This window comes from Carassius auratus, chromosome 25 (genome assembly GCF_003368295.1).
Source record: "Carassius auratus strain Wakin chromosome 25, ASM336829v1, whole genome shotgun sequence".
Lineage (NCBI taxonomy): Eukaryota > Metazoa > Chordata > Actinopteri > Cypriniformes > Cyprinidae > Carassius > Carassius auratus.
In genome coordinates, this window is record NC_039267.1 from 11,699,568 (window position 1) to 11,723,911 (window position 24,344).

The following is a 24,344-nucleotide window of genomic DNA, read 5'->3' on the forward strand; positions in this document are numbered from 1 at the left end:
GGATCAATATATGAGCGATATATTTACTTTCTACCAGCAGTTGTGTCGTACTTTCTAGTAAATGTTATTTTCATACAAAATTGTAACAGCACTAGCCAGTGACTTTAAACACAAGCTATTGAATCATGCTAGTTTTCATTACACGTCACACTTTCATTACACAGCAGACTTCCGCTAAAATGACTTCACAAGGTCTGCTGACATCGATAACTACCACGACATGCCAGCAGTCAGCAGAGGATTTAAGAAGCGCTTGCGAAACCCCCGTCTCATTCTGTCCCAGTAAAATCTCATGGCACAGTATCATCACTGGAAGCTGTAACACATGCTGGGCCTACATGACATATCAGCACGCAAAGGTCAACATCTCTTTAATAAAATCTCATAAAAATACTACAATGTCACCTTGTCATTGAGCGCTTTGCCATTAGGTTCACGTAAGTGGCTTTTTGTGGCCTAGAATGAGATTCAAGTGCACTATAATTATCCAAACATGTTCGAATTATAATTAAAACCTTCAGTCCCTTCTAAACAAGTACTCATGAGTTACTGTCTGCCCTCACCCCTTTAACACAGCACACGGGCTCCATCGCCTTGAAGAACTCTGCTTTTATAGTCCTCAAACACAAGCACGAAGGTTAATGAAAAGGTCAGTCAACTTTAGCATTTACGAGGAGAACATTTATTATAATTGCGGAGTTAACAAATCATACATGTCAACAAAATGAGCTTATTTTATGAATGTACAAAGTTACAGTGCAATGAAATTAAAAGCACTTTATTATAAGATCCCATTAGATAACACTAGTTAATGAATTATCTAACAATGAGCAATACATTTGTTACAGTATTTATTTATCTTTGTTGGCATTAATTAATAAAAATACAACTGTAATTGTAAGCTCTGTTACCCCAGGTCCATTACATAATTTTACTACAAATACTTTAGATTTTAACAACGTATTAGTACATGTCGAAACAAACATTAACTAAGATGAATAAATGGTTTAAAAGTATTTTTTCATTGTTAGTTCATGTTAATGTAGTTAAAGGTCAACAACTGATCTTAATGTAAAATGTTAGATGAGTCAAAATGAACAAATTTCTAAATTAATCTAAATGAATTAAATAAAAATAATTTTAAGCTTTAGTAATTTTGTAATAAATATGTGCTTTTGTCATTTTTATTAGTTTGAGTTATTTTTAAATAAAACTATTAACATTTATTTTGTTATTTCAGTTTTAATTCACTTTTGATTTGTATTTATTTCTAGTTTATTTTTTAATCTTGTATGTATTTAGATAAGAAATGTATTAACTTAAACTTATTTTTAGATAAAAAAAATTCTTATATTTATTTCAACTTTATTTCAATGAGAAAAAAATGTATTTTGAATCGTTTTAGTTTAAGTTAACCATAACAAGCCTGATTGCAAGCTGCTAGTGCAACAGAGAAAGAATTGACCCCTGCACCAGTGTGTGTCATTTGTAAATGCACATGTCCTTGTTCTGGAGGACATACACACCCCGCTCTGTGCAAATGCCACTGAGCAAGGTGGAGATTGGAGAACAAATTGCCCAGATATTTGCACATGTGAGAACAAAGGGACGTAACAGGGGTCTATTTTAGTGAGCCATTCACACGCAGGATTCAACCCATAAATCCATCACGAAAAACATATAACGTTTATTGTTCTCCGACGCCACCACACAACTCATCCTGCTCTGATTGCCTCCTAGTTCAAGGTAAGTCCTGCGAGCATTCACAGCATGTTTACCCCAAGTTTAAGGGACCCACACATGTTGTCATAAATACTTAAGGACATTGGGTTTATTGCTAAATATTTGAGGGGATTTGTACTGTATGGTCTGTTTATCGCTCATAGATTTACATCGCACATTTGAACATTCAAAGATAATCATACTCGCACCTTCACTGTTGGAGGATGGATGTATGTATATGTACATCCTACATTCTCCCGTGTCATGACCGCGGCTCCCCGCAGGGATTAGCCCGCACCGTACCATGTATTTCCGTAACAAGCCAGTTGTGTCAACTTTAAGGAATGTATGTTATGAAATACTATAGTTGTTTCAGGCTAGCTAGACGTGGAGAAGTGTGGATACAAGATCCAATGTTCTTGACTTGCCAGAGATTTGGCTCACAGAACCAATTAGACCATGAAACCTGTTTTCAGATGGTTTGTCTTGCACTCAAAAGCATACAACATTAAACGTCATTGTTTCCTCATTATATTCAGATAATTTAGTTAAAAATAAAAGCTATATTTTCCAAAAATGTTGTTCTGGCTACCAAGAATTAAATGTTGGAGGTTTTGGAAATAAAATGCATAAAAAAATTAACAGTGCATTTTTTTTTACTTTTTAGTAAAGCACTCAAAATATTCTGACAAATGCATTAAAATAAATTAACAGTGCATTTTATTTTTTATTATTTAGCAAAGCACTCAAAATATCCTGAAAAATGCATTTAAAAAAATTAACAGTGAATTTTTTTCTTTTGTACTTATAAGCAAAAACTCAAAATATCCTGACAATTTAGTTTGAAATAACAGCTATCTTTTCCGAAACATGATTCCTAGCCAGGATCCGTATGAAAGCATTAATATCCAGTGTAGTGAGTTCAAGACTAGAACTTGAAACTGGGCCACATGAAAGAAGGGCAGCATGTTCAAATTTAGCCAGGCTGGGAACACTAACAAGCATGTGCTTTATAAGGCACAATAGGTATGAATGCAATGAATAGGTATGGATAGAGTGCTTGGCACCAGGGCTTTATATAAACACTCTCCTTTGGATACGAGGGCCCCAAATTAAATTTTCCTCTACATTGTGACTCCTCTGCCTTTTAAATACTTGGCACTCGTCACTTTTCCAGACTGTGTTCTATGTGTGGACTGTAAGAATGTTTCCTAGCGACGCAAATCTGACGCACAGATTCATACACACTGAATGATATCATGACCTCGGACCTCCAAGACATTTAGGATCACATGGACAGCAGTTTTCCATTTAATGCAAGATATAATGTGATCATATATGTATTCTTGTGAAAGTGTCCTTATAAATACTTTATATGTGTTTTTAAATTATTTTTCAAAGAATTATAAAAAAAACAAGTTTTCCTTTTCAGCGTCTATACAGAGAAAAAAACATGTCTGAAGGGTAAGTATACTTTGACAGCCTTGTTATCAAAATTCTAGAGTGGATCTATTGCTCTTGTTAATGCATTTTGTTGTTTCTTTTTATTTCTTATCACACTGCTCTGTGCTTTGTCATTGTAGACCGGTAAGTTTTTGGAAGATATACCATAATTCAAGTTAGTAAAAAATAATTTGGAAAGATTAAATATGACTTGGTTTGTTTTTCAGAAAAAAACTAAGTATACTGCCACAAGGCGGCTGCTCTTGAAAGTAAGTTGCCTGTTTGTTTTTTAATCAAATACACTGTTTAATAAGTTATTTTTTTAAGAAATTCATTCATATTAATATTAATAACATAATAATTTTATTCAGCAAGGATGCATTCAATGCATCAAATGTGACAGTAAAGACATTTATAATATTACCAAATATCTAAGTTTCATACTAAAAATTTCTTATCAGTTTTTTGCTGTTTTCAACAATAATATGATATGCTTCAGCAAAACACCATATTACAATGATTTCTGAAGGCTCATGAAAACGCTGAACACTGGAGTAATGATCAGTAAATATAGTCTTGCATCACAAAAATAAATATATATTTTTTAATATATTCAAATAAAAAATAGAAGTTATTTAACTTCTATTTAAGTTATTTTTACTGTACTGTTTTTACTGTATTTTTGATTTAATAAATGCAGCCTTTGTTAGTATAACATAATTTCTGATCCCAAACTTTCAACGGTATGTCATATTTGTAGTAATATTAATATGGTTAGTGAAGAAATGCACATATTACTAGGGAAAGTTGTGGCCTTGTGGTTAGAGAGTATGACTTCTAACCCTAGGGTTGTGGGTTCGAGTCTCGGGCTGGCAATACCATGACTTAGGTGCCCTTGAGCAATGCATCAAACCCCCAACTGCTCCCTGGGCGCCGCAGCATAAATGGCTGCCCACCGCTCCGGGTGTGTGTTCACAGTGTGTGTGTGTGTGTGTTCACTGCTCTGTGTGTGTGCACTTCGGCTGGGTTAAATGCAGAGCACAAATTCTGAGTATGGGTAACCATACTTGGCTGAAAGTCACGTCACTTTCGCTTTACAGTAAATGTACTGTATGTAATGAAAGGTGAGACTAGAATCCATGATGAACTGGCTGGCTGTGTTAGCGCTAAGCTATGTGCTAATCTTCTGAAGCTTTATAGTCACATCAGTGCTGCTATGTTACAGAGCAAATTATTGAAGAAGGCCACGTCCATGCTGGCAGCTGAAAAAGAGCAGAATAAAAGAGAGAGGGATGAGGCTCTTAATGAGAGGGTTCCTCCTCTCAAACTATCTGGTCTGTCTGCACAGGAGCTCCAGGTATTTTCTTGAATAAGCATTTCTCCACAAGCTACATGCAGAAATCAATATTAATCATGAATGTCTTCAAGGTTGTTTTTGTTTTTTCAGGAACTTTGCAGAGAACTTCACCGCAAGATTGATGTTGTTGATGAGGCGCGATACGATCTTGAAATTAAAGTGGCTAAAAATGAAATAGAGGTAATGCTTTTGTGATGTTTTGTGACTACTTTTACGAAGACAAACGATTGATTAAGTAGTAGTTTATTCATGAATGCAAAAGTTAACAAGTATTTAGATCCCGAATCTTTCCTATTACATTTAAAACACTCCTCGCAAATGAATAAATACAAAGCTGACATCATTGTGGTCCATTTCAGATCCAGTCGTTGACTCAGAAGATTTGGGAAATGAAGGGTACAAAGCAACGAACCAAACTGAAGAGAGTTAAGAAGTCACACGATGCCAAACTCGATGCGCTGACTGAATCCAAAATGTCATCAAAGTCCGATTTCAAAGCCAACCTGAAGACCGTAAAGAAAGAAGAAGAGAAGGTAATGCATTTGATCTATGTTTTAGGCTTTTGGCATATAAATTCATTCATCATTTAAATAAATCAACCCTCATTCTAAACCTATATTTATATTTGTCCCATTTATAGAAAGAAGAGGTGACTGACTGGCGTAAGAATGTGGAGGCTATGTCTGGAATGGAGGGCAGGAAGAAGCTGTTTGATGCTGGACAATAAAAACATTACAAAGTAAACTTGTGCCTTGACAATCCAGCACATTTACCAAGCTTGTTAATTCAAGGTTGCCATTGTTTTTTTACTTCTCAGACTCTGTAACAAGATATCTGTACCCAGACGAGAAGGCTTCTAACATAAATGGTTGCAAGCAAGAAAATCCAAACTGTACAAATTGGATTTCTTGTGACTAATAATATCAATTAAACACACAAAAACTGTTTATAATGTGCATAGTTTTAAGTGTTTTTGTAGGTGACATTAACACTTTGTTTATCTTTATCAGTTGTCCTTTGCTGCAATTTGTGGACAGATTATGTTTCAATGCGCCTGAAACCAAAATGTATATCTTGTATATGAAATCTTAAATATGAATAATAATACGCATGAGAATTATAATCAGACTAATTGAATGCAGTGTTGTGAAATGATGCTTTTTAGGAATAAAATATGTCCAATATTGTAACACTTTCTATGCTACTGAAAGTAAAAATTGCAATGTAATGGCATTCCAAAATTAAATGACCCCATGCACACAGAAACACATTGAGTCACTGTGCAGTTCCCTTGCAAAACAAATGCCGTCCTTGAAATGCAATGCTACACTTGGTTGTGTACCTTGCAAGTGTTAGCAAGTTACCAAATGCTTTGTGTATATTTACTCAAATTCAATGCAGCTTCGGTATCATTTATTTGTATTTCATACTGCATTGCAAACCAAGATTGTAGGAGTATAAAACATGGACAGACAACATAATACACTGATTCATATCTTCATATCAATTTAATATGTTGTTCCATATTAAAATGCTGACTGAAGTTTTTGAATAAAAGTTACTTTTTTTCGAGTCTCTGTGATCACTTTGATTTGCAGTACAGTAGAGGTCACACAGCTATGGCTGACTTCAGCAAAGCCTTTTCTGCCTTGTAGGGTCAAACAATGGGAAATGAAGAGTGACTGGCAGTGGACAATGTGTGCAATTGTGTTTTGATGGTGCTGAGTAAAATGAGCCTCAGGGTGTAAGGCTTCAATCTATTTTAGTGAGCCACTCAGAGGAGGCCAAAGAGGCCATAAAATGTGCCTGGGTTTTCTTGTGCACTGACATTGTCACACTCTCATTGCCTTGGAGTAGTCTTTGGAGGAACAGGTATGAACCACTGCACTATTTGGCACCATTACCTGTAAAACCAATGCATTTAATTGCTCTAAAAAGGGATATTACTGCTGACATCAAATTAATGCGTAGCATAGCTCAGATAGTTTGATCTTTAAAAGCTTTGATGAGACATGGCTGGTTACATTGCTGAGATCTCTTCTGAAGCCAAAGGATATTAAAAGTCTCACTCTGCACCTTTAAATGCAATGCTGACTGGGAGAAACAACTGAAGAAAATTGTTCTTTTTTTCTTAAGGAGGTTTCTAGATCTGGTTTATCCATCCGAAATTTATTTTGTGTGTGATTTGTGTGTGAACGGGTGCTACAAAATTTGTAATGCATTGTTTGTTAAAGTGTCATATGCTTCCAAAATACTACTTATGAACTGTGCTTATCAGTCACCAATCTTTATATTTCAGATTTACACCAGATTAAATCATAAAAAGGAAATACTTAGAAGCTTACAATGTCTGAGTCGTAAGTATTAAGTTGTTAATATCTATATCTTGCTGTAAATGTACATGTTTAAAACATGCCTACTTTTATTTCTTTTCATAAATTGAAAATTGCCAATTTAGACAGGTAAGTGGATTTTTATTACTTTTGCTTTTTGTATATGGCAATATCATTCTTTTCTCCCCAACAAAATCTGATTGCGCCTAATTCTTGCAGCGACCCAAATCTAAGATTACGGCATCCAGGAGGTTGTTCTTAAAGGTATTTGGTTCTGTTCGTTTTACAGAGGAGATATAATTCCTGAAGATGATGCATTTAACAATACCTCCTGACATGTTTTCCCTCAGACGAAGCTGCTGAAGAAAGCAACCTCTATGCTTGTAACAGAAAAAGAAGAAAAGCAGAGGGAGAGAGAGGCCACCTTGCGTGAGAGAGTGCCTCCTTTACAACTGTCCGGTCTGTCTGTTCAAGATCTCCAGGTACACCAAATTCAAAAATGATACTTTTAATGAATTCAAAAATATATATAAAATTAATTAATCAAACATTTTAATGAATAAAAGTAGGTTTTGAATAAATGTTTTATTATGTTTTCAAATGTATTACATTGTTAAGATTATAATTATAGACTTAGTGCAAATCATTAATTCAGATTATGGTGCTAACTAACATTTTAATTTTATTAATTAAAAAAAAATTAATTAAAAAGTTATTATTTAAGAATTGGTGCCATCTGTACGGAACGTAAATGTAAAAAAAATAAAAAATAAAAGTAAAGTATTGTAGCTTCAGTGATTTTCTAAATCTAAAAATAGCATTAATAACTGCATCAGTAATTTCCTGAGGTCATTTTATTGGTACAATACTTTGTTTTCAGGCTCTCTGTAAAGACCTCCATCAAAAGATTGATGTCGTAGATGAAGAGAGATATGACGTCTCTGTCAAAGTGGCCAAAAATGAAAAGGAGGTACTACACCACCATTTATCTTATTACATAGATTCAATGAAAATAAACTTTATGTTCATCCACTATAATGTGTCTGCGTCAGATTACAGATTTGACCATCAAGATTACCGAACTTAGAGGTAAAATGAAGAGACCTGCACTGAAGAGGGTGAAGATCTCTGCCGATGCCATGTTGGGTGCTCTTTTGGGCTCCAGGGTCAAAGAGTCTGTGGATTTCAAAGCCAACCTTAAGACAGTCAAGAAAGAAGAGGAAAAGGTAAGCCATGTGACATTTTAAGGGAAAATTTAATTCTGAGTGGTAATGCATATGTAGTTTTGAGCTATTTTAAGACATCCCTGTTGCTACACCTGTTCTTCCACAGAAAGAAGAGGTGACTGACTGGCGTAAGAACGTGGAGGCCATGTCTGGAATGGAGGGCAGGAAGAAGCTGTTTGATGCTGGACAATAGAAGATACACTTAAAAAACTTGATGGTTTGTTTGTCAATGATTGTCTTTTGATTGAGAATGTCTTACTTCAAATATTGTATTGCATATTGCATATGCATTGATTTATACACTTTAAGCACTGAATTTTATTTGTTTTCTTTCAGGTGACAACTACACCAGAATTAATAAACGTATTAAAATTAATGTATAAATCAATGCAAGTTCATAAAAAACATATATCCTATTGTAATAATATTTTAGGATTAAGACTTAATATTTTATTTTAGTTAAAAAAAAACTGCATATAAGATATTTAGACAAGAAAACAGTGTTTGAAACTTACTTGATGTCTACTTGATGGTTTCTTCGATGTTGAGCCCATTTTCTGTCTTAAAAATAAAAACAAAGAAAGCCATAATATTTTGAGCCTTACTTTTTTTTTTTTTTTTTTTTTTTTTATATATAAGTTCCTGCAACAAGGAATGACACTTAGGATTTCAGATCAAAAGACTTCTGGAAATGTTTGGATACAACAGCCCTAAATGTAGCAGGACCTGAAGTCTCTGAACTTGCCATGCACTTTTATCTATTTGACCTCACTTCATAATTGACATAACACAACCGCTGTCTCCCAGGAATACCTTCAGTTGTTCAAACATCAATAAATGATATGTGTACATTTGTAGAATAAAAAAAAAAATACATGCACTTTAAAAGCTTTCAAACTAAATAATTTAATTTTTTTTATTAAAATATCCCAAAAACTCTTAAGTATACCAACTGAGATCGTCCCAGTGCAATTTCTGCAATGTCAGACTAAAAGACCTTGATACATGCTAATTGACAACAATTGTCGTTTTTTTTAGTTTAAATGTCAAAATTCAGACCTTTTTTTCTCAGAACTGCAAAATTATTTCTCACTGTTGCAAGTTATAAACTTGTAATTGTGACTTTATTTATTTGACCTTTTTTCTGAGAATTCTGTGTTTACATGTTGATTCTGTTTTGTTTGTTATCACCATGTAATAAAAAAAATCAGCTTTTTGTCAGAATTGTGAGATTATTTATTTAGTTGCAAGTTATAAAATTGTAATTGTAATATTTTACATCTGACCTTGTTTCTTCAGAAATCTGACATCTTACATTTAGCAATTTTGACTTTTTCCGAGAATTCTGCATTTAAATCTCACAATTCTGTTTTCAAAAAAACAGTGTCTGACAATTCCGACTTTTTTTAAGAACTGCGAGTCTATATCTACATAGACCATATCTCACAATTCTGACTGGAAAAAATTCAAGAATTGTGAGATGAAAATGTTTTCTATGACATTTTCTGTTACAGAACTAGTTTTTTTCTTTTCTTTTTTTCTAATAATCTGTATTCTACAATTCTGAGGTCTTATCTCAAAATTCTGAAAAAAGAATAAATAATTGTAAAATGTAAAGGTTAGTTGTTTTTCTATGACATTTTCATAGAAGTTTATATATCACAATTCTGAGAAAAAAGCCATAATATCAGAATTGTGCAATTACCTTTTTATTTTGTGATGGAATCTGAAATAATAAGCAACCAACTATGATACAATGATCCATTCAATTCCTGTTGGACAAAAAAGTCCCGGCCTACATTTTTTCCACATGGATAAATGTCACAGCAGAGAAGACAGACGAAGAATGTAACTGGACTACACACACACACACACACACATTCACACACAAATAAAAATGCTGTGGCTTGAATGTAACTGCATGTAACATATTTAATGTATTTTTTTTATCTCTTAATGGCTCAATGTAAACAACAACAAATGCTCTCAGAAAAACAGGTACACAAGCTGTCACAGGGCAGTAACTTTCCAAAAGATACACGTCCGTACCTAAAGAGTCCTTACTGTGTCCTTAAAGGTACATATTAGTACCTAAAGTGTACATATTTCTACCTAAAAGTTACCGCCCCAGTGACAGCTTTTGTATCTTTTTCTGAAAGTGTACAAACCCATTTAAAGACAAGGACTTCTTGCATTTGGCATCCAATCATCTGGCCATAATGCCTAAATATAAATCCAGGACAAACGGCAGGTGGTAATTCACTACATATCTCTTGGAGTGTCACCTCTCAGGGAGAATGAGGTGTGACGAGGGCAGCTCACATTACATTAAGGCAGTGCTTCCACCTGCTTGCTGTCCTCTAAACTCTAGATATGACTGATAGCATAGTCTCCTGCCAGCTACTGGTCGCTTAATGTGCATGGAAATTATCACGTTCATGAGATAGCTGTCATAGCGTAACATCATATTGCAATTAACTGGAATAAACGTAGATTCCAAAAATATATTTTATTTCCACTTCCTCACTGTTTAATTGTTGTGTTGACATCTTATCCTTTCCCGTTTTTCACAGATAATGTTTCTAATTTGAGTACAAGTTAGCTGTACCTTAATAAGTGCAAAATTCTTGCCTTATTTACTCTTTATAGACTGTCATTTCCACTCAGTTTATTTCCCTTATGACCAGCATTACCTTTAGACCTTTGAAATGGTCATCAAAATGGTTTTGGCCACCAAAAAGAGCTGCATGTCTCTGTCCAGTTTTATAAGCTAGTTTACTGTGTGAACTGTAAATGTCAGTAGAGTGGCACAGACAGGGGTCTATTTTAGTGAGACCTTCCCATGCATGCTGAAACTATAAATCTAGGGATTTTCTTCTTTCCTCGGTCAGCCAGTTAACTCGCACTCCTGTCTTTTGTTCTTCTAGCAGGTATGTCTCTTTCAGTGGTCATAAGAGGGTAAAAGCTGTGTGTTTAGTTATTTGCAAATGCATCATTATACTGTTGTTAGAAGGGGTTATAGATTAGCTGTGATGGTAAAGGATTGATTTATTATTTATATAAAACAAGTAAGAAATTGGGCACAGTTGCATTCAGATGTCTCTCAAATTGGTGACAATCCTGGAAGATTTTCACCTATGCAAAAACTCACGGACGCTATGCACAGAACCCCTACCGCTGTGTAGAGGACTAATAGGTCAAATGGATGGATTACCAATGTCATTAATAAATTAGAATTAAGCAGCTTGAACTTTAAATATGATTATTATCCTAGTGCGAAAATAAATAAACGTTAAAAGTATTCGAAATACATTTATTTCATGCTAACTATACAACAGATACATTTACATATTCATATACTTAATAAAAAAATATTGTGAAATTGTATTTTTGGTATACTAAACTGGTAAAGTCTGCTAATTTTGTACTTAATGCACTTTAATTCTGCAGAAGTAGTCCTGAAGTCCAAATACAGATATACCGAATTATATTTGATTGTGCTATTGCAAGTTTACTGCAGGTACACTTTTAATATCTTGCATTTAAAGACTGATATTATTTCAAGTTCATACAATCCTCATCAAAAGTGACATTAAAACACATTTTAGGCTTCATTTTAGGAAACGTGCATTATGCACAAGTAGTACTCCAAATAAAGTTTAATTATAACTTTTCTGTCTGTAAGTCTCTCTGATATGAGATTTATATGAGTAAATATATTTATAGATTGAAACTATACTTCTTATGAAATAAATGTATTAAATACTTTTTTACTAGGGAAAATATGTTTGCATATGGTAGTCAACTTACGATGTCTAATACATCTGTGATAACAGTGACTAGCAATAGCACATCAGATGGTTCCAACATTCTCTTTAAATGACTTTGTATGTAAAATAAAACTTTTTCTTTTTTAGCTCAAGACACCATACTAGACAACTACAGGATCAGTGTTTATGAAATAAAATAAAGCTAAGAACAAAATAAAAATACAAAAGTATTAAAACAAACCTAAACCTAAGATTACCTAAACTAAAACTGAAATAAATATTAGTTAAACATAAAAAAAATTTAAATGGAAAAATTATAATTCAAAATACTACTTAATACTATAAAAGCATCTAAATACTAAAATCGCAGTGCATAGGATATGAGTCAAATGCTTGTTATCTTAAATATTCTGATTTGTTAATTTCCTTTATATGTGTTTCAGAGAAGAGATGACTTTAAGATAAAGTTATATTATTTCACAGATAGCTGAGAACTGCAGAAGGATGTCTGACGCATGATTATCTCCACCTCCATCAGTAATAACCAGCTATTTATGAATTCTGATATATGTCATATGTGATATGTCTCTACTAGGGCTGCACAATTATGACAAAAATCTAAAATTTTCAGTTAATTCCCTTGAAATAGTAATTGTGATTATTAATTATGATTATCACAATTTACACTGAATGATGTTTATACCATTGTTTGATGCAACTGCATCCCGTATTGTTATATGAAAATAAAACGTATTTTTTGGTGCTTACAGTATTAAGGGCTCAAATGTCAACTATACACTGGATAAGCTTCTTATTTAAATTATATTTTTTTAAAAGGATGGATATATAAAAATATGAATTGTATTATAATGTTATACTAAAACTAAAATAATGGGAAAATCCCATAAGATAACATGTAGAAAGAAAAAAACACATCTTAAACACGCAGAATAACATAAAGTGGACTTTGAACGATTAATTGCCACTTTGAACGATTACGTATTTGTTGCATCCGTAATTGTAATCGCGATTAGAAATTCGATGAATTGTGGAGCCCTAGTCTCTATCAACATTCTCTTCTGTCTATGCTCCCAGGATCACTTCAGCTCGTCGCCTGGGCTTGAAGGAGAGCGCCACCTGCTGAACACAGCTATACACACAGTTTGCTGGGAACTTTTCTCTCCTCAAGTAGAGATTCTACACTGATAACAAAAGTAATAGCTCTTTGCTTTGATGTGACAACAGTGGTCCTGTCATCCTGAAGATAAGGCTGTTGAATACAGTACTGGACATGCTGATAAAGAGAAGGAGAGGGAGCAAGTGCTCAGGGAGAGAGTTCCTCCGGCCGGTCAGAAGCAACAGGAATTAACGTTACAGGTAAATAATTTAAATGGATAATTGAGCTCCTTTTATAAAACTTAATCAAATCGTTAACCCAAAACCGAAACCTCTGCCATCAATTACTCACCCTCGTGACCTTCGCAGGTGACATGGTGATGGAAAAATTAAATGGGAGAGGAAAAATAAATGTATTTTTTTTATGGTTGCATTCGCATGCAAATGATTTGCTTTGAACCGTGAGGCTTTGTTTGTGCTCGCTCACAAAAGAATGCAAACGTTTCTCAGGGGAACGCAAAACTTTTGCGCACAAACGCAGCGGGAAAAGCAAAAATGATGCATCGAGATGGGATAAAATATATATTTTCATGCCTCTCACAAAAATATTGCGTTTTAGGACGTCCCAGGAACAAAACAAAATGTTATATAGCCTATCTATAGATCAGTGGTTGTGACAAGCTTTGATCTCGCCAGCGTCGCCGCGCGGTCACGTGGTTCATGGAGCTCTCACCAGACAAACCTGCACACAATCCATTTGAATGGGTTTACGTAGAATAGACGACAGCTTCACTTCACTATACAGGCATTTGCAGCATTACAGCATATTATGCAGTGATTATTACATCGATGACATTTACTGTATCATTTTATTCTGGAGAGTGATGGACAGGCAACATTAATATGGTTTTCTTAACCCTCAGGTATTGGTTATAAAGCGACCATACAGCTTAACAATTTTTCAGTTAAATAAGTGTTGTATATTTTAGCTCAATAATATTTATTTAATATTTTGAAGAGATATTTTGGGACTAGATACTATTTGTACAATAATTATGGTCCATTAGCATATTTTTCTAATATTTCTATTACTTGTATTACAATTAGTGTAGTATTTAAGGGTAAAATAGAGAAAAGGGTTTAAAATTCCAATGCTAAGAGGCAAATTAGAGTAATTTTGTGGTCAGAATTGTTATTTTTTCTTTGTAATGTCATGGTTAACCCACTGGCTCTTTAATAAATATATCTAGAATATTGCAGGCCATACCTGCTTAATTATTTTTAAGTTCTTCATTTGAATAAATATTTAAACATGATTAAACTCTAGATTTTTAAATGAGTAAAACTTGCATCCTTTATTTAATGATACTTGCATAATTACACACAATGAATGCGAGCAAATACTGAATTTAAGTTTAAAATTGTGCTAAAAAAACATTCATCAGCATTCAACAAAAGATTTTTATCTTAGATTGATACCGAATCGAGATCGAAATCACCCCCCACCCCAAAAAATAAAAATAAAAACTTAAAATTTGGCAACCCTGCTAATAAAAGCCTTTTATTTAGCAGCCTAAGCTGCACTTTTAATTAAATTTTGTAACACGTGCATTTTCACAGTTCATATTATAATATTTAACAGTTTTAAGTAAGTTAATTTCTAAATTAATTCAAATATTTTTTATTATTTAATTCATTATTAACTATTTTGCGAACGCTATTTTTTGTGTGTAGCAACACTGCAAGGATTTGCATCACAAGATAGACGTGATTGATAAGGAACGCTAATATTAATTGGCATTAAGGTGACCAAAGATGACAAAGAGGTATGAAAACAGAGTAGCACACATCAGTATTTTGTAAACAGTTCACTTTTTAACTTTTTTTGTAAACAGGTGGGTTTTGTGTTGAAGTGCAATGTGTGGTCTGTGTTGATAAAGATACAGGAAATGAATCAGAAGATGTATGAGATGAAGAGCAAGCTAAAGAGGCCTAACCTGAAGGGAGTCAAACTGCCAGCTGAACACATGTTCTTCTAGGCTCCAAACACACACAGTCCATTGACATCAAAGCTAACCTGAAGACAGTGAAGAAAGAAGAGGAGTTTATATGGACAGAAGTGCTAATATAAAAAACAAGTATCTGTATTTATCTTCCACAGAAAGAAGAGGTGACTGACTGGTGTAAAAATGTAGAGGAATTGTCTGGAATGGAGGGCAGGAAGAAGCTGTTTGATGCTGGACAGTAGGCCCTAAAAAATATATATAGAGAGAGTCATTTTAATATACATTTTATTGCACAAAGATCTCTCTAAACATATGACAAGTAAAGGGTAGATAGAGACTAGGAAAAACAACATCATATCTGAGCAAAATCTCTTTAAATGTCTTGCAGGTGGCAGCAGTATCAGACCAAAGATGACGTCAAAGATGTAATCACTGTTTTACTTCAGATAGTACTTTTTCAAAGTGTACAATGAACTTTGACTAACAATGTTTCACTGTAACGTGTTTTCTTACTATTAGTTAAGGCAAACTGATCAGTTTGACAGAATGCAGGGTAACACTTTACAATAAAATCCCATTAGATAATGCATTAACTACATTAATTTGTAACACTATTTATTCATCTCGGATGTTAATTTCAGTTAATTAAAATAAAACCATTAGTTTGTGTCAGCTCTATTATCTGTTAAATATTATTTCATGATTGATTTTACTTGTGACTTTATAATTTTTTATTTTAATACTGTATTAGTAAATGTTAAAATAAAAAAAATTCCAAGATTAATACATTTTTTAGGTTATGCCATTATCTAACGTTAACAAATGAAACTTTATTGTAAAGTCTTAGAATCTGATTTAGCAGTAAATCAAAATGAAATTTTTTAAATGTGCTTGTGCTTTTGCTTGTAAAATATAGTATTTCAAATTAAAAGCGCTTTCTTCACATCTTGTCATATTAGTGCTTCTTTTGCCCTACAGATGGCAGCCTACAACAACATATCAGGAAGAAGAAGAAACACTGCGCATTCATCACTTCTTCATGTTCAAGGTCCCTTATTGATGGTTGTGAAAATATCTGTGATTTCAGATCTGAATTAGTTAAGCATTTATCAAAATATTGAAATTATTCCAATATAATCTTTAAATACAATAATATTATTAATATTTTCTTGTAAAGAAGATATGAGAGATTGTTTTTCACCAAGATATGCAGTATATATAATAAAAAAATAAAATAAAAAACAAAACACAAAAAACAAACAATAATACTTGACACTTCATTCCCGTTCAAATTAAATTAGATCATGCAATGTGTTCACATATATGGTCTCATTAATGCTGTATTGTTGGGCTCACCCTTAGTCTAGAGAACATAAAATACACTTGAGCAGCAGGTGCTCCGTCACTCTGCAGTCTGGGATGTGAAGCATTTGACAGTAAGAATGGTGTGGACAATAGTTTATTTTAGCGAGCCTCTCACGAGTGCTTCAGAATCTATAAATCTGCAGAGTTTCTTCCCTGTGGCCAAAACAGTCACACTTCCATCATCTGAGAGGTAAGGGCCTTCAGCTTATGGCGACTTCTAACAATTCATGCATATTAGACAGTAGCTATAGATTGTTTTGTGTTGCTTTTTACCCTACATCTCTTCACTGACATTACAAAAAAAAAAGTAAATATATGAAATGTCTTTAATTTAAATTTGTACTGTAAATGCTTGTATGTCTGTACAAAGCACTTATGTGCCTAATCTAGTTTTTTTTATTTATTTTTTTAATATTTTGTAATTTATAAGCCTCCAGGAAAAAACAAAGGCATTAAAATGTCTGAACCTGCGTAAGTATTTTCAAAACTTTTAGAAATATTATTGAAATAATATATTTTTTACTATATTATAAATATAAAATAAATATGTGTTTTCATTTCCGGCCCTATCTGTGTCAGTCCGGTGAGTTATGGACACTGAATTTAAATACATTTGGACACTACATTTAATAATATTTGACATACTTTACAAGTACATTTTATATTTTCATATCTAATTAAGCACTGTGAAATTTGTGATAGTCAAAATATTGTTTGTTTGATATTGATTATTTTCTTCAGAAAAAGCCCAAGATTTCTGCATCTCGTCGGTTATTCTTAAAGGTTTGTTTCTTTTGTGTGTGTGTGTGTTTCTGAAAAGATTTTGACTTATGATTTTTTTATTAACCATATGAATGAACAACTCCCCATGATCCACATACGAATATTTGATGGCCATGCATCTTCTGTCATTTTAATGCACTGCAGACCAAAATACTGAAGAAGGCCAGCACCCTGCTGGCAGAGGAGAAGGAACAGAAGAAGACTGACAGAGAGCAAACACTCAGTGAGCGAGTTCCTCCTCTTCAGCTGTCTGGAATCTCTGTACAGGATTTACAGGTTCTTATTCTTTGGCCTGTTGTCAGAATGCTTTTGAAACTATTCTTTCTTACATGCCATTGCTCTGTTTACAGAATCTGTGCAAAGAACTCCATCAAAAAATTGATGTTGTCGATGAGGAACGATATGATGTTGAATCTAAAGTTGCCAAAAATGAAAAGGAGGTACATTCTGTTGCTTTGAAAATGCTGTTATTGATGGATTCATTAATTTATGCATATTTTAAATAGCCGTGACTGATACTTCTGCTATAGATTGCAGATTTAAACTACAAAATCTTTGAGCTGAAGGGAAAAATGAAGAGACCTGCCCTGAAGAGAGTGAGGGTGTCTGCCGATGCCATGCTTGGGGCTCTGCTAGGTGCCAAACACAAAGAATCCATTGACTTTAAAGCTAACCTCAAGACAGTGAAGAAGGAGGAGGAAAAGGTAATCTCAGTACTTTGACATCAATATCATACTCCGACTTTATGGATTCAGTGCTTACATTTTTCAGTATTAAATTATTTGTTTTGTTTTGTTGTTGAATGGGTGCCATCAGAATGAGAGTCCAAACATCACAATAATCCACACGATTCCAGTCCATAAGTTACCATTGTTATTGTTGTCATGAAGCAAAAAGCTGCATGTTTGTATTAAACAAATTCAAAATTAAGATGTTTTTAACTTCAAACCATTTCTTCCAACTAAAATATGAGTCCTCTATCTATAATATTGCTTTCTCCAAGAAAAAAGTCATCTAGTCTTAAGAAATCTGCATAAATCAAGCACCATTTTTAAGCAAAAACAGTTCAAAACAGATCTAATCAAGTATCATATTCTCATAATTTGTCCAGAAGTGACCATTTAAAGTTGAAACTCCTCAACGTTCAATTTGTATCTTACAAACAGAGTCATGTGGATTACTTGTGGATCATTGTGATGTTTTTATCAGCTGTTTGGAATCTCATTCTGACGGCACCCATTCACTGCAGAGGATCCATTAGTGAGCAAGTGATGTAATGCTACATTTCTCCAAATCTGTTCCAATGAAGAAACAAACTCTTGAATGGCCTGAGTTCATTTACAGCAGACTTTCATTTTTGGGTGAACTATTCATTTAATGTGCTTTCTTTGACTCTGGAAAACCTGACAGTGTGTTGAATACAAATAATAAGAATTATTGAAATATGCATTTATTTGTAATCTGCACAGAAAGAAGAAGTGACCGACTGGCGTAAAAATGTGGATGCTATGTCTGGCATGGAGGGCAGGAAGAAGATGTTTGCAGGACCAAATGCATAATGAATTCTTTAAAAATTATAAAACAAATTAAAGTCCAATGTGAAAGCTATTTAAAAATACACATATTTAACTGCTGTTTAATTGTGGTTATGTATTTGTTTTATTGCATAAACAGCAGTATTAATGAAAAACAATTGTATGAGGAATTCACAAAACTGTGCTATTGTTATAACCACATTGATCAGTTCAAATATTGAAACATGATTTACGACACATATAAAACATTTATTTATGTTAATACTTGTTTATTATATGATTGCATTTGTCATTATATAATAACGGTTATATTGTAATAATATTTATATGTGATCGGTTGTGTGAATATTGAGGAACAATAAAGCTATCACTGTTTTGACCAGTAATTCAAGTTTTCTTGCTCTCTGTTAAGAGTTTTTTGGGTGCAAATACCATTTTTCCACCTGATGAAGAGTCTGATTAATATATATATATTATGCTTTAAACAACATATACAAAACAATACAACAGATAATATAAAGCCAGGGTAACAACGGATAAAAATAAATAACAAAATAATATAAAATAATAATAATAATAAATAAAAAAACTAAAATCCAATCACAGACAAGCATGACCTTTACAATACTCAAATAATTTTAAATATAGAACACAAACTTTAATTGCCTTTCTATTCGTGGCTCGATTTATTAATCTAAAAATAAATGGAACTGACGTTATCAACCACAAAATAACGCGCAGTTCCAATTCGCCACTGTACTCTTAAACACGCCTACTTATGGAGAACACGTAGCTGATTGGCTGAAAGAAGTGTCAGTCAAGCGAACGCTGTCGCGTTTGTTGATGCTGCTCAGATATTTTCATAGTTCCTTCCTGTTGCAGAGCTGCAGCTATTCTGAGCTGGGCGGTTTCTGATCTGAAGGTGAGCACGAAAAAATTCAGTCATTTTCAGATTTATAAATAAACGATACAGATAAGAATGTTTTGCTCGAGAACTGTGCGATGTTATTAAGACATGCTAACAGGCTAGCTCAGTTTTAAATAATAGTATAATACAATAGTAACGTAGTGTTCATACATCGCTTCTTTTCATTTCAGATTCACTTCAGTATTTTGATACTTAAGCATTTTAGATAAATATCTATTTTAGATTTTGAAAATGAGAGTTGGTCCGAGCTGGTCAGACCATTTGTTAAATTAGCATTGACATTTAGTTCATGACCCTTAACCTTTCAGTCCTAATATCCAGTTTGGTTATATATAGTTTATTATATCTTAACATATTCTTGCCTTATACATGCATTTTGCAGATAGGCAATAATGAAGTTTCAAATTTTTGATTATATAAGAATCGAGCAGTTTGAAATTTGCTATATAGCACATATCTGCATATGCATCTCTTTCAGGCTTCTGTACAGTTTCTTCTGAATGTCTAAATACAAACTCTTCCTTCTCCGACACGGGGAGGGGGCCTGGAACAAGGAGAACCGCTTCTGCAGTTGGGTTGACCAGAAACTGAGCGTGAATGGGGTGGTGGAAGCCCAAGAATGCGGCAGGCTCCTGAAAGAGCAGGGCTACCAGTTCGACCAGGTTTTTACCTCCATACTGAGCCGCTCCATCCAGACGGCCTGGTTGGTGCTGGAGGCCATGGGACTAGAGTGGGTCCCAGTCACCAAATCCTGGAGGTTAAACGAGCGGCATTACGGTGCCCTGATCGGCCTCAATCGGGCCGAGATGGCATTGAACCATGGTGAGGAACGGGTTAAATTGTGGAGGCGGAGCTATGACATCACACCGCCCCCCATTGATGAGTCACATCCCTATTATGCTGAAATTTACAATGACCGCCGATACAGTACGTGCGATGTTCCGAAAGAGGAACTGCCCAAAACAGAAAGTCTAAAGGAAGTGTTGGACCGACTTCTTCCGTACTGGAATGATGTCATTGTACCGGTGATCAAGAGTGGCCAAAACGTCCTCGTCTCTGCACATGGCAACAGCTGCAGGGCTTTGCTTAAACATTTGGAAGGTGAAATCCTCATTTACTCATCAAATGTATTATTTCCCTTTAAATATTATCAGTAAAGTAGCACAGAGAGGGGATAGTATTGGTATTAAAACCTTAAATATTTGAATATTCTCTCACACACTTCTGCTGTCTTTCTCATCAGATATATCAGAAGCGGACATTGTGAATGTAACGCTGCCCACAGGAGTACCAGTCTTGCTGGAGCTGGATGAAGATCTTCGACCGGTCAAGCCCCGTCAGCTTCTGGGCGACCAGGCCAAAATTCAGGCGGCCATCAGAAAGGTGGAGGATCAGGGGAAGGCTAATGCACAAAATAAATAAGGATTTCATTGTCATTCAGATAGGAACCGTTCAAACAGAAAGATTATAAGTCACTTAGTAACTTCGGTCATGAAGCTCCTGGTAAAGATAGTGTGGGCACATACTGTAGGATGTGTCTGAGGTAGACTGGTTTAGTGGGGTTTTAGGAATCACAAAGAGATATATAAGTCAATATTTTGAATTCAAGCACTGGTTACTGATCCAAATTGTCATAGCAAGAGGTCTGTTGACCAAATTATAATAATGAAACAGATATTGATATAATATTATTTAAAATTATCGTTTAATAATGTATTGTTATTTTTTTATTTTATTATTATTATTATTATTATTATTATTATTATTAGCTCTTGCTTAGTTTTCCAATGGATTTGTGGCCACGGAAAACCAGTGGTGCCTTCCTTTGGGCAACAGGGAATAGGATCCATCAGTTGTGTTCTAATAGAATTTCGTATTAAAGGTCAAGCATATGCTTTTAAACAGTTCTGTACTACAAAACAAAAGTTTAGGGTCAGTAAAAAGTCACTTAAGCTCACAGAGGTTGCATTTATTTGATCAAAAATAAAGTAATAATCTTTTAATATATCTTAAACCATAATTGAATTGTCAGATGATTGAGAAAGCATTCTAATAATCTGGATGTTACTTAAAGAACATTTATTATCAATGTTGAAAGCAGTTGTACTGCTTAACATTTTTGCGAAAACCATGATGTATTTTTTGTTCTTTGATGAAAAGAATGTTTAAAAGAACAGCATTTATTTGAAGTAGAGTTTTTCTAACAATGTTTACTGTCACTTTTAATCAATTTAATGCAATCTTGCATAAAAAAAAAACCTTGAACTTCTAATCTGTAGATAGATTAACCCATGGAATGGATGGAATCATTCTTAAAATTAATTAATAAATAATAATAAAAACAAGCATATTATCCACACCACTGTCTGGACTTCCAAGTCACATATTAAATCTAATCTCATAGAATTCATATTTATATCTCACAAATCAGGTTTATTAAGCTTTACTATTTAAAATTCAAATTAGAGACTTCATTAGATGTCTGAAGGATAATTATAAATTATGTCAAATATTTAGTGTTACATAGCACTGTTAGCATACTTTAGGCAGTATTTTATTTAAATTATTTAAAGGGACATTTTGTTTTTATCTAAAATATTTATTAACAGCGATATTATGTGTTAAGACTAAGTTACGAGTTTATCATGCACTGCCAAACCCATCCCACTCTAGCTCTTTTGTATCTCATTGTTTTCTCCATCAACGTAAAAGTCTTCCTGGTGAGTCAAATCTAGACATAGTTGTGGTTAAGAATGACTGTGCACTGTAATACCTCTGTTTGTTTTTGTGTATTTAATGTTGCTCAACACTGTACTGTATCTGTAGAGAAATGTTATATGTGTGTTGTTTCTGTTATAATGGCCATTGTGGCTCCCACTGTTACACGTCTACATGTTTGACCCCTGTTATGGCACATTATAGCTCACCTAATGTGGTTTTACTTTCTTTTTCACCACCCAGAAGCACTGGTCTGATGGGTTTAGCACATCCCTGAAGCATTTTCCTGAGAGAATAATATATAAAAATAAAGATTACAGCTATAAAAGTGTTAATGTGTATTAAATGATGTGTGTGGAGAAAGTATAAAACACCTATTAACCAGGAGGAGGTGCTACAGTGTTTTCTGAGAAGACATTTCTCCAGTGGAACTGATGTTGATCTTAATATAATAGCGGTGGATGGTGAGTTTATTTTTACAGAAAGCACTAATGACATGGGGAAACTGATTTTGGTTATTCAATAGGATGTAGCATTTGGCCGACGGTACCTATTCACTCCACCTAATAGCTCACATTTGTCTTGTTGAGCTGGAATGTTTGAAAAGAAGTGTTCTCATGGTCTTTAATGTCTTCTCAGAAGAATATACATTTGAACACATTATATGCTCTTGGGAAAACGGGCCACATCCATCTCCCTCAAAGCTTATTAAAAAATAATGTGATTTTCATTGAGTTTATTTGCCGATGCTATGAAGACGTGACTGGACAGGCCGTTTCTGATTACACTTGATATTTTTCATGGACTGGGTTCTGAAACATGGATTTCAGAGTCTTAACTTTAAAACATGGTTTCGAAACAGTAGAAAAACATCACAGGAATCTGACTGAAGAAACTCTGCAAAAGAGCCAGTTTGAGAACTGTTCGGTTTGGCTGAACACCAGAAAGGCCTGGACACAATGTAACCTCATCTTCACTGCCAGTCTGACACTGGTTTCTTTTAAAATGGTTATGGTTTGGATGTTAGCATGCCAATTTTTTCAGGGACATTACTGCAACATCTATTATTTTCTTGATGTGGCTGTAAACTAGCCTAATCCATGTTCTCTGCCAGAACATGGATAAACTTTAGTATGTACAAAATAACAAGCAAGCACTTTTACAGAGCTGCAAAATACCATATTTCAAACCAAAATATCAAAGTTACTACAATTATTGTTAATATTAACTAATGAAACCTTCATTGCAATTAGAAAAAAAGTTTCTCGAAGGAGATTCCAAATGTAAGTTATTATAAAATTTTGTGATTTTATTACAATACAATTTTAATTATATTGTTTTTATATAATTCGAATTTCAAGACCGGTGCAGACACATAAATAAATGTGAAATTCACATGTGAAAAAGGATAAAAAATAAACTAAGAAGCAGACAATTTGTTGCAGTTCATTTAACAAAAATAACAAAAATATTTAATTTTTATATTTTGTACAATAAGCTTATATTTTGTACATGGAGCTGCAAAAACAACAAAGCAATTGCACTTATAAAAGTACACTGACCCAAAACAAAACAGTTAGACTGACCCAAAAACAAAGCAAATCAAAACAAGCAAAAACTGATCAAACAAATAATTACTTTGACCCAAAAAAAACAAAAAAAAAACAATTAGCTTACACTGACCCAGAACAAAGCCCCCCAAAACAAAATAATTCCTGCCCCAAGACAAAAGAATCAAAGGAAAGCAAGTTAACACTGACCCAAAATAGCCTTCAACAAAACAAACTTAAATCAGTGTAAAGCAGTTGTAGAGACTAGCAAACTATCTTGTTTTCTTTGTAGCCTACTTATAAGGGGGAGTGTAATTTTGATTTTAAAAACTTGGTTTATACAATGTTATTTTTAACTAAGCTGCGAAGCTGTTCTGTATATGACATTGATCTATTAGGCTTCTCATGGAAGGAGGAAGCGCTGGAAGACTGATGCCGAATGCTCTGAAGTGATGGAGCTCAGCAGAGGCGGAGTCTGAACCGCTGCATGTT

General features: G+C 33.8%; 4 protein-coding genes across 10 annotated transcripts; all 4 read left to right on the forward strand.

Annotated features, from left to right (window-relative positions):
* The first annotated feature begins 1,647 nt into the window (after positions 1 to 1,647).
* On the forward strand, positions 1,648 to 5,348 carry tnni4b.1 (troponin I4b, tandem duplicate 1). Its single transcript, XM_026202601.1, has 8 exons — positions 1,648 to 1,746; positions 3,155 to 3,186; positions 3,306 to 3,309; positions 3,393 to 3,434; positions 4,391 to 4,522; positions 4,613 to 4,702; positions 4,882 to 5,055; positions 5,163 to 5,348. Exons 2-8 carry the CDS (start codon positions 3,176 to 3,178, stop codon positions 5,247 to 5,249), a joined length of 540 nt encoding a protein of 179 aa, XP_026058386.1. The 5' UTR covers positions 1,648 to 1,746; positions 3,155 to 3,175; the 3' UTR covers positions 5,250 to 5,348.
* Positions 5,349 to 6,301: 953 nt separating this feature from the next.
* tnni4b.2 (troponin I4b, tandem duplicate 2) lies at positions 6,302 to 8,673 on the forward strand. The gene is made up of 9 exons (XM_026202600.1): positions 6,302 to 6,394; positions 6,822 to 6,879; positions 6,981 to 6,984; positions 7,075 to 7,119; positions 7,206 to 7,337; positions 7,736 to 7,825; positions 7,908 to 8,081; positions 8,188 to 8,298; positions 8,418 to 8,673. The coding sequence occupies exons 2-8, from the start codon at positions 6,869 to 6,871 to the stop codon at positions 8,272 to 8,274; spliced, it is 543 nt and encodes a 180-aa protein (XP_026058385.1). The 5' UTR covers positions 6,302 to 6,394; positions 6,822 to 6,868; the 3' UTR covers positions 8,275 to 8,298; positions 8,418 to 8,673.
* A 2,221-nt stretch (positions 8,674 to 10,894) lies between these two features.
* tnni4b.3 (troponin I4b, tandem duplicate 3) lies at positions 10,895 to 19,017 on the forward strand. Of its 7 annotated transcripts, none has more exons than XM_026202604.1 (12): positions 10,895 to 11,011; positions 12,947 to 13,228; positions 14,702 to 14,793; positions 14,908 to 15,211; positions 15,362 to 15,398; positions 15,952 to 16,809; positions 16,918 to 16,921; positions 17,080 to 17,121; positions 17,266 to 17,397; positions 17,472 to 17,561; positions 17,652 to 17,825; positions 18,591 to 19,017. In XM_026202604.1, the coding sequence occupies exons 6-12, from the start codon at positions 16,796 to 16,798 to the stop codon at positions 18,678 to 18,680; spliced, it is 546 nt and encodes a 181-aa protein (XP_026058389.1). In that variant the 5' UTR covers positions 10,895 to 11,011; positions 12,947 to 13,228; positions 14,702 to 14,793; positions 14,908 to 15,211; positions 15,362 to 15,398; positions 15,952 to 16,795; the 3' UTR covers positions 18,681 to 19,017. The 7 variants fall into 7 exon arrangements, with proteins under 7 accessions (XP_026058389.1, XP_026058391.1, XP_026058390.1 ...); XM_026202606.1 differs by lacking the exon at positions 14,702 to 14,793 and having other exon boundaries at positions 12,947 to 13,039; positions 13,116 to 13,228; positions 15,129 to 15,211; XM_026202603.1 differs by lacking the exon at positions 14,702 to 14,793 and adding an exon at positions 12,335 to 12,388 and having other exon boundaries at positions 10,972 to 11,011; positions 15,129 to 15,211.
* A 467-nt stretch (positions 19,018 to 19,484) lies between these two features.
* bpgm (2,3-bisphosphoglycerate mutase) lies at positions 19,485 to 22,633 on the forward strand. The gene is made up of 3 exons (XM_026202609.1): positions 19,485 to 19,578; positions 20,063 to 20,685; positions 20,828 to 22,633. Exons 2-3 carry the CDS (start codon positions 20,085 to 20,087, stop codon positions 21,004 to 21,006), a joined length of 780 nt encoding a protein of 259 aa, XP_026058394.1. The 5' UTR covers positions 19,485 to 19,578; positions 20,063 to 20,084; the 3' UTR covers positions 21,007 to 22,633.
* The last annotated feature ends 1,711 nt before the right edge of the window (positions 22,634 to 24,344 follow it).

Excerpts from the sequence above, each read along its gene's own strand:
- tnni4b.1 (XM_026202601.1), top strand. Across the intron at positions 3,435-4,390 it reads CAAGGCGGCTGCTCTTGAAA|AGCAAATTATTGAAGAAGGC; the intron begins GTAAGTTGCCTG and ends GCTATGTTACAG. Across the intron at positions 4,703-4,881 it reads TGGCTAAAAATGAAATAGAG|ATCCAGTCGTTGACTCAGAA; the intron begins GTAATGCTTTTG and ends GGTCCATTTCAG.
- tnni4b.2 (XM_026202600.1), top strand. Across the intron at positions 7,120-7,205 it reads CCAGGAGGTTGTTCTTAAAG|ACGAAGCTGCTGAAGAAAGC; the intron begins GTATTTGGTTCT and ends GTTTTCCCTCAG. Across the intron at positions 7,338-7,735 it reads TGTCTGTTCAAGATCTCCAG|GCTCTCTGTAAAGACCTCCA; the intron begins GTACACCAAATT and ends CTTTGTTTTCAG.
- tnni4b.3 (XM_026202604.1), top strand. Across the intron at positions 17,398-17,471 it reads TCTCTGTACAGGATTTACAG|AATCTGTGCAAAGAACTCCA; the intron begins GTTCTTATTCTT and ends CTCTGTTTACAG. Across the intron at positions 17,826-18,590 it reads TGAAGAAGGAGGAGGAAAAG|AAAGAAGAAGTGACCGACTG; the intron begins GTAATCTCAGTA and ends TAATCTGCACAG.
- bpgm (XM_026202609.1), top strand. The coding sequence starts at position 20,085 with ATGTCTAAATACAAACTCTTCCTTCTCCGACACGGGGAGGGGGCCTGG. Across the intron at positions 20,686-20,827 it reads TTTGCTTAAACATTTGGAAG|ATATATCAGAAGCGGACATT; the intron begins GTGAAATCCTCA and ends CTTTCTCATCAG.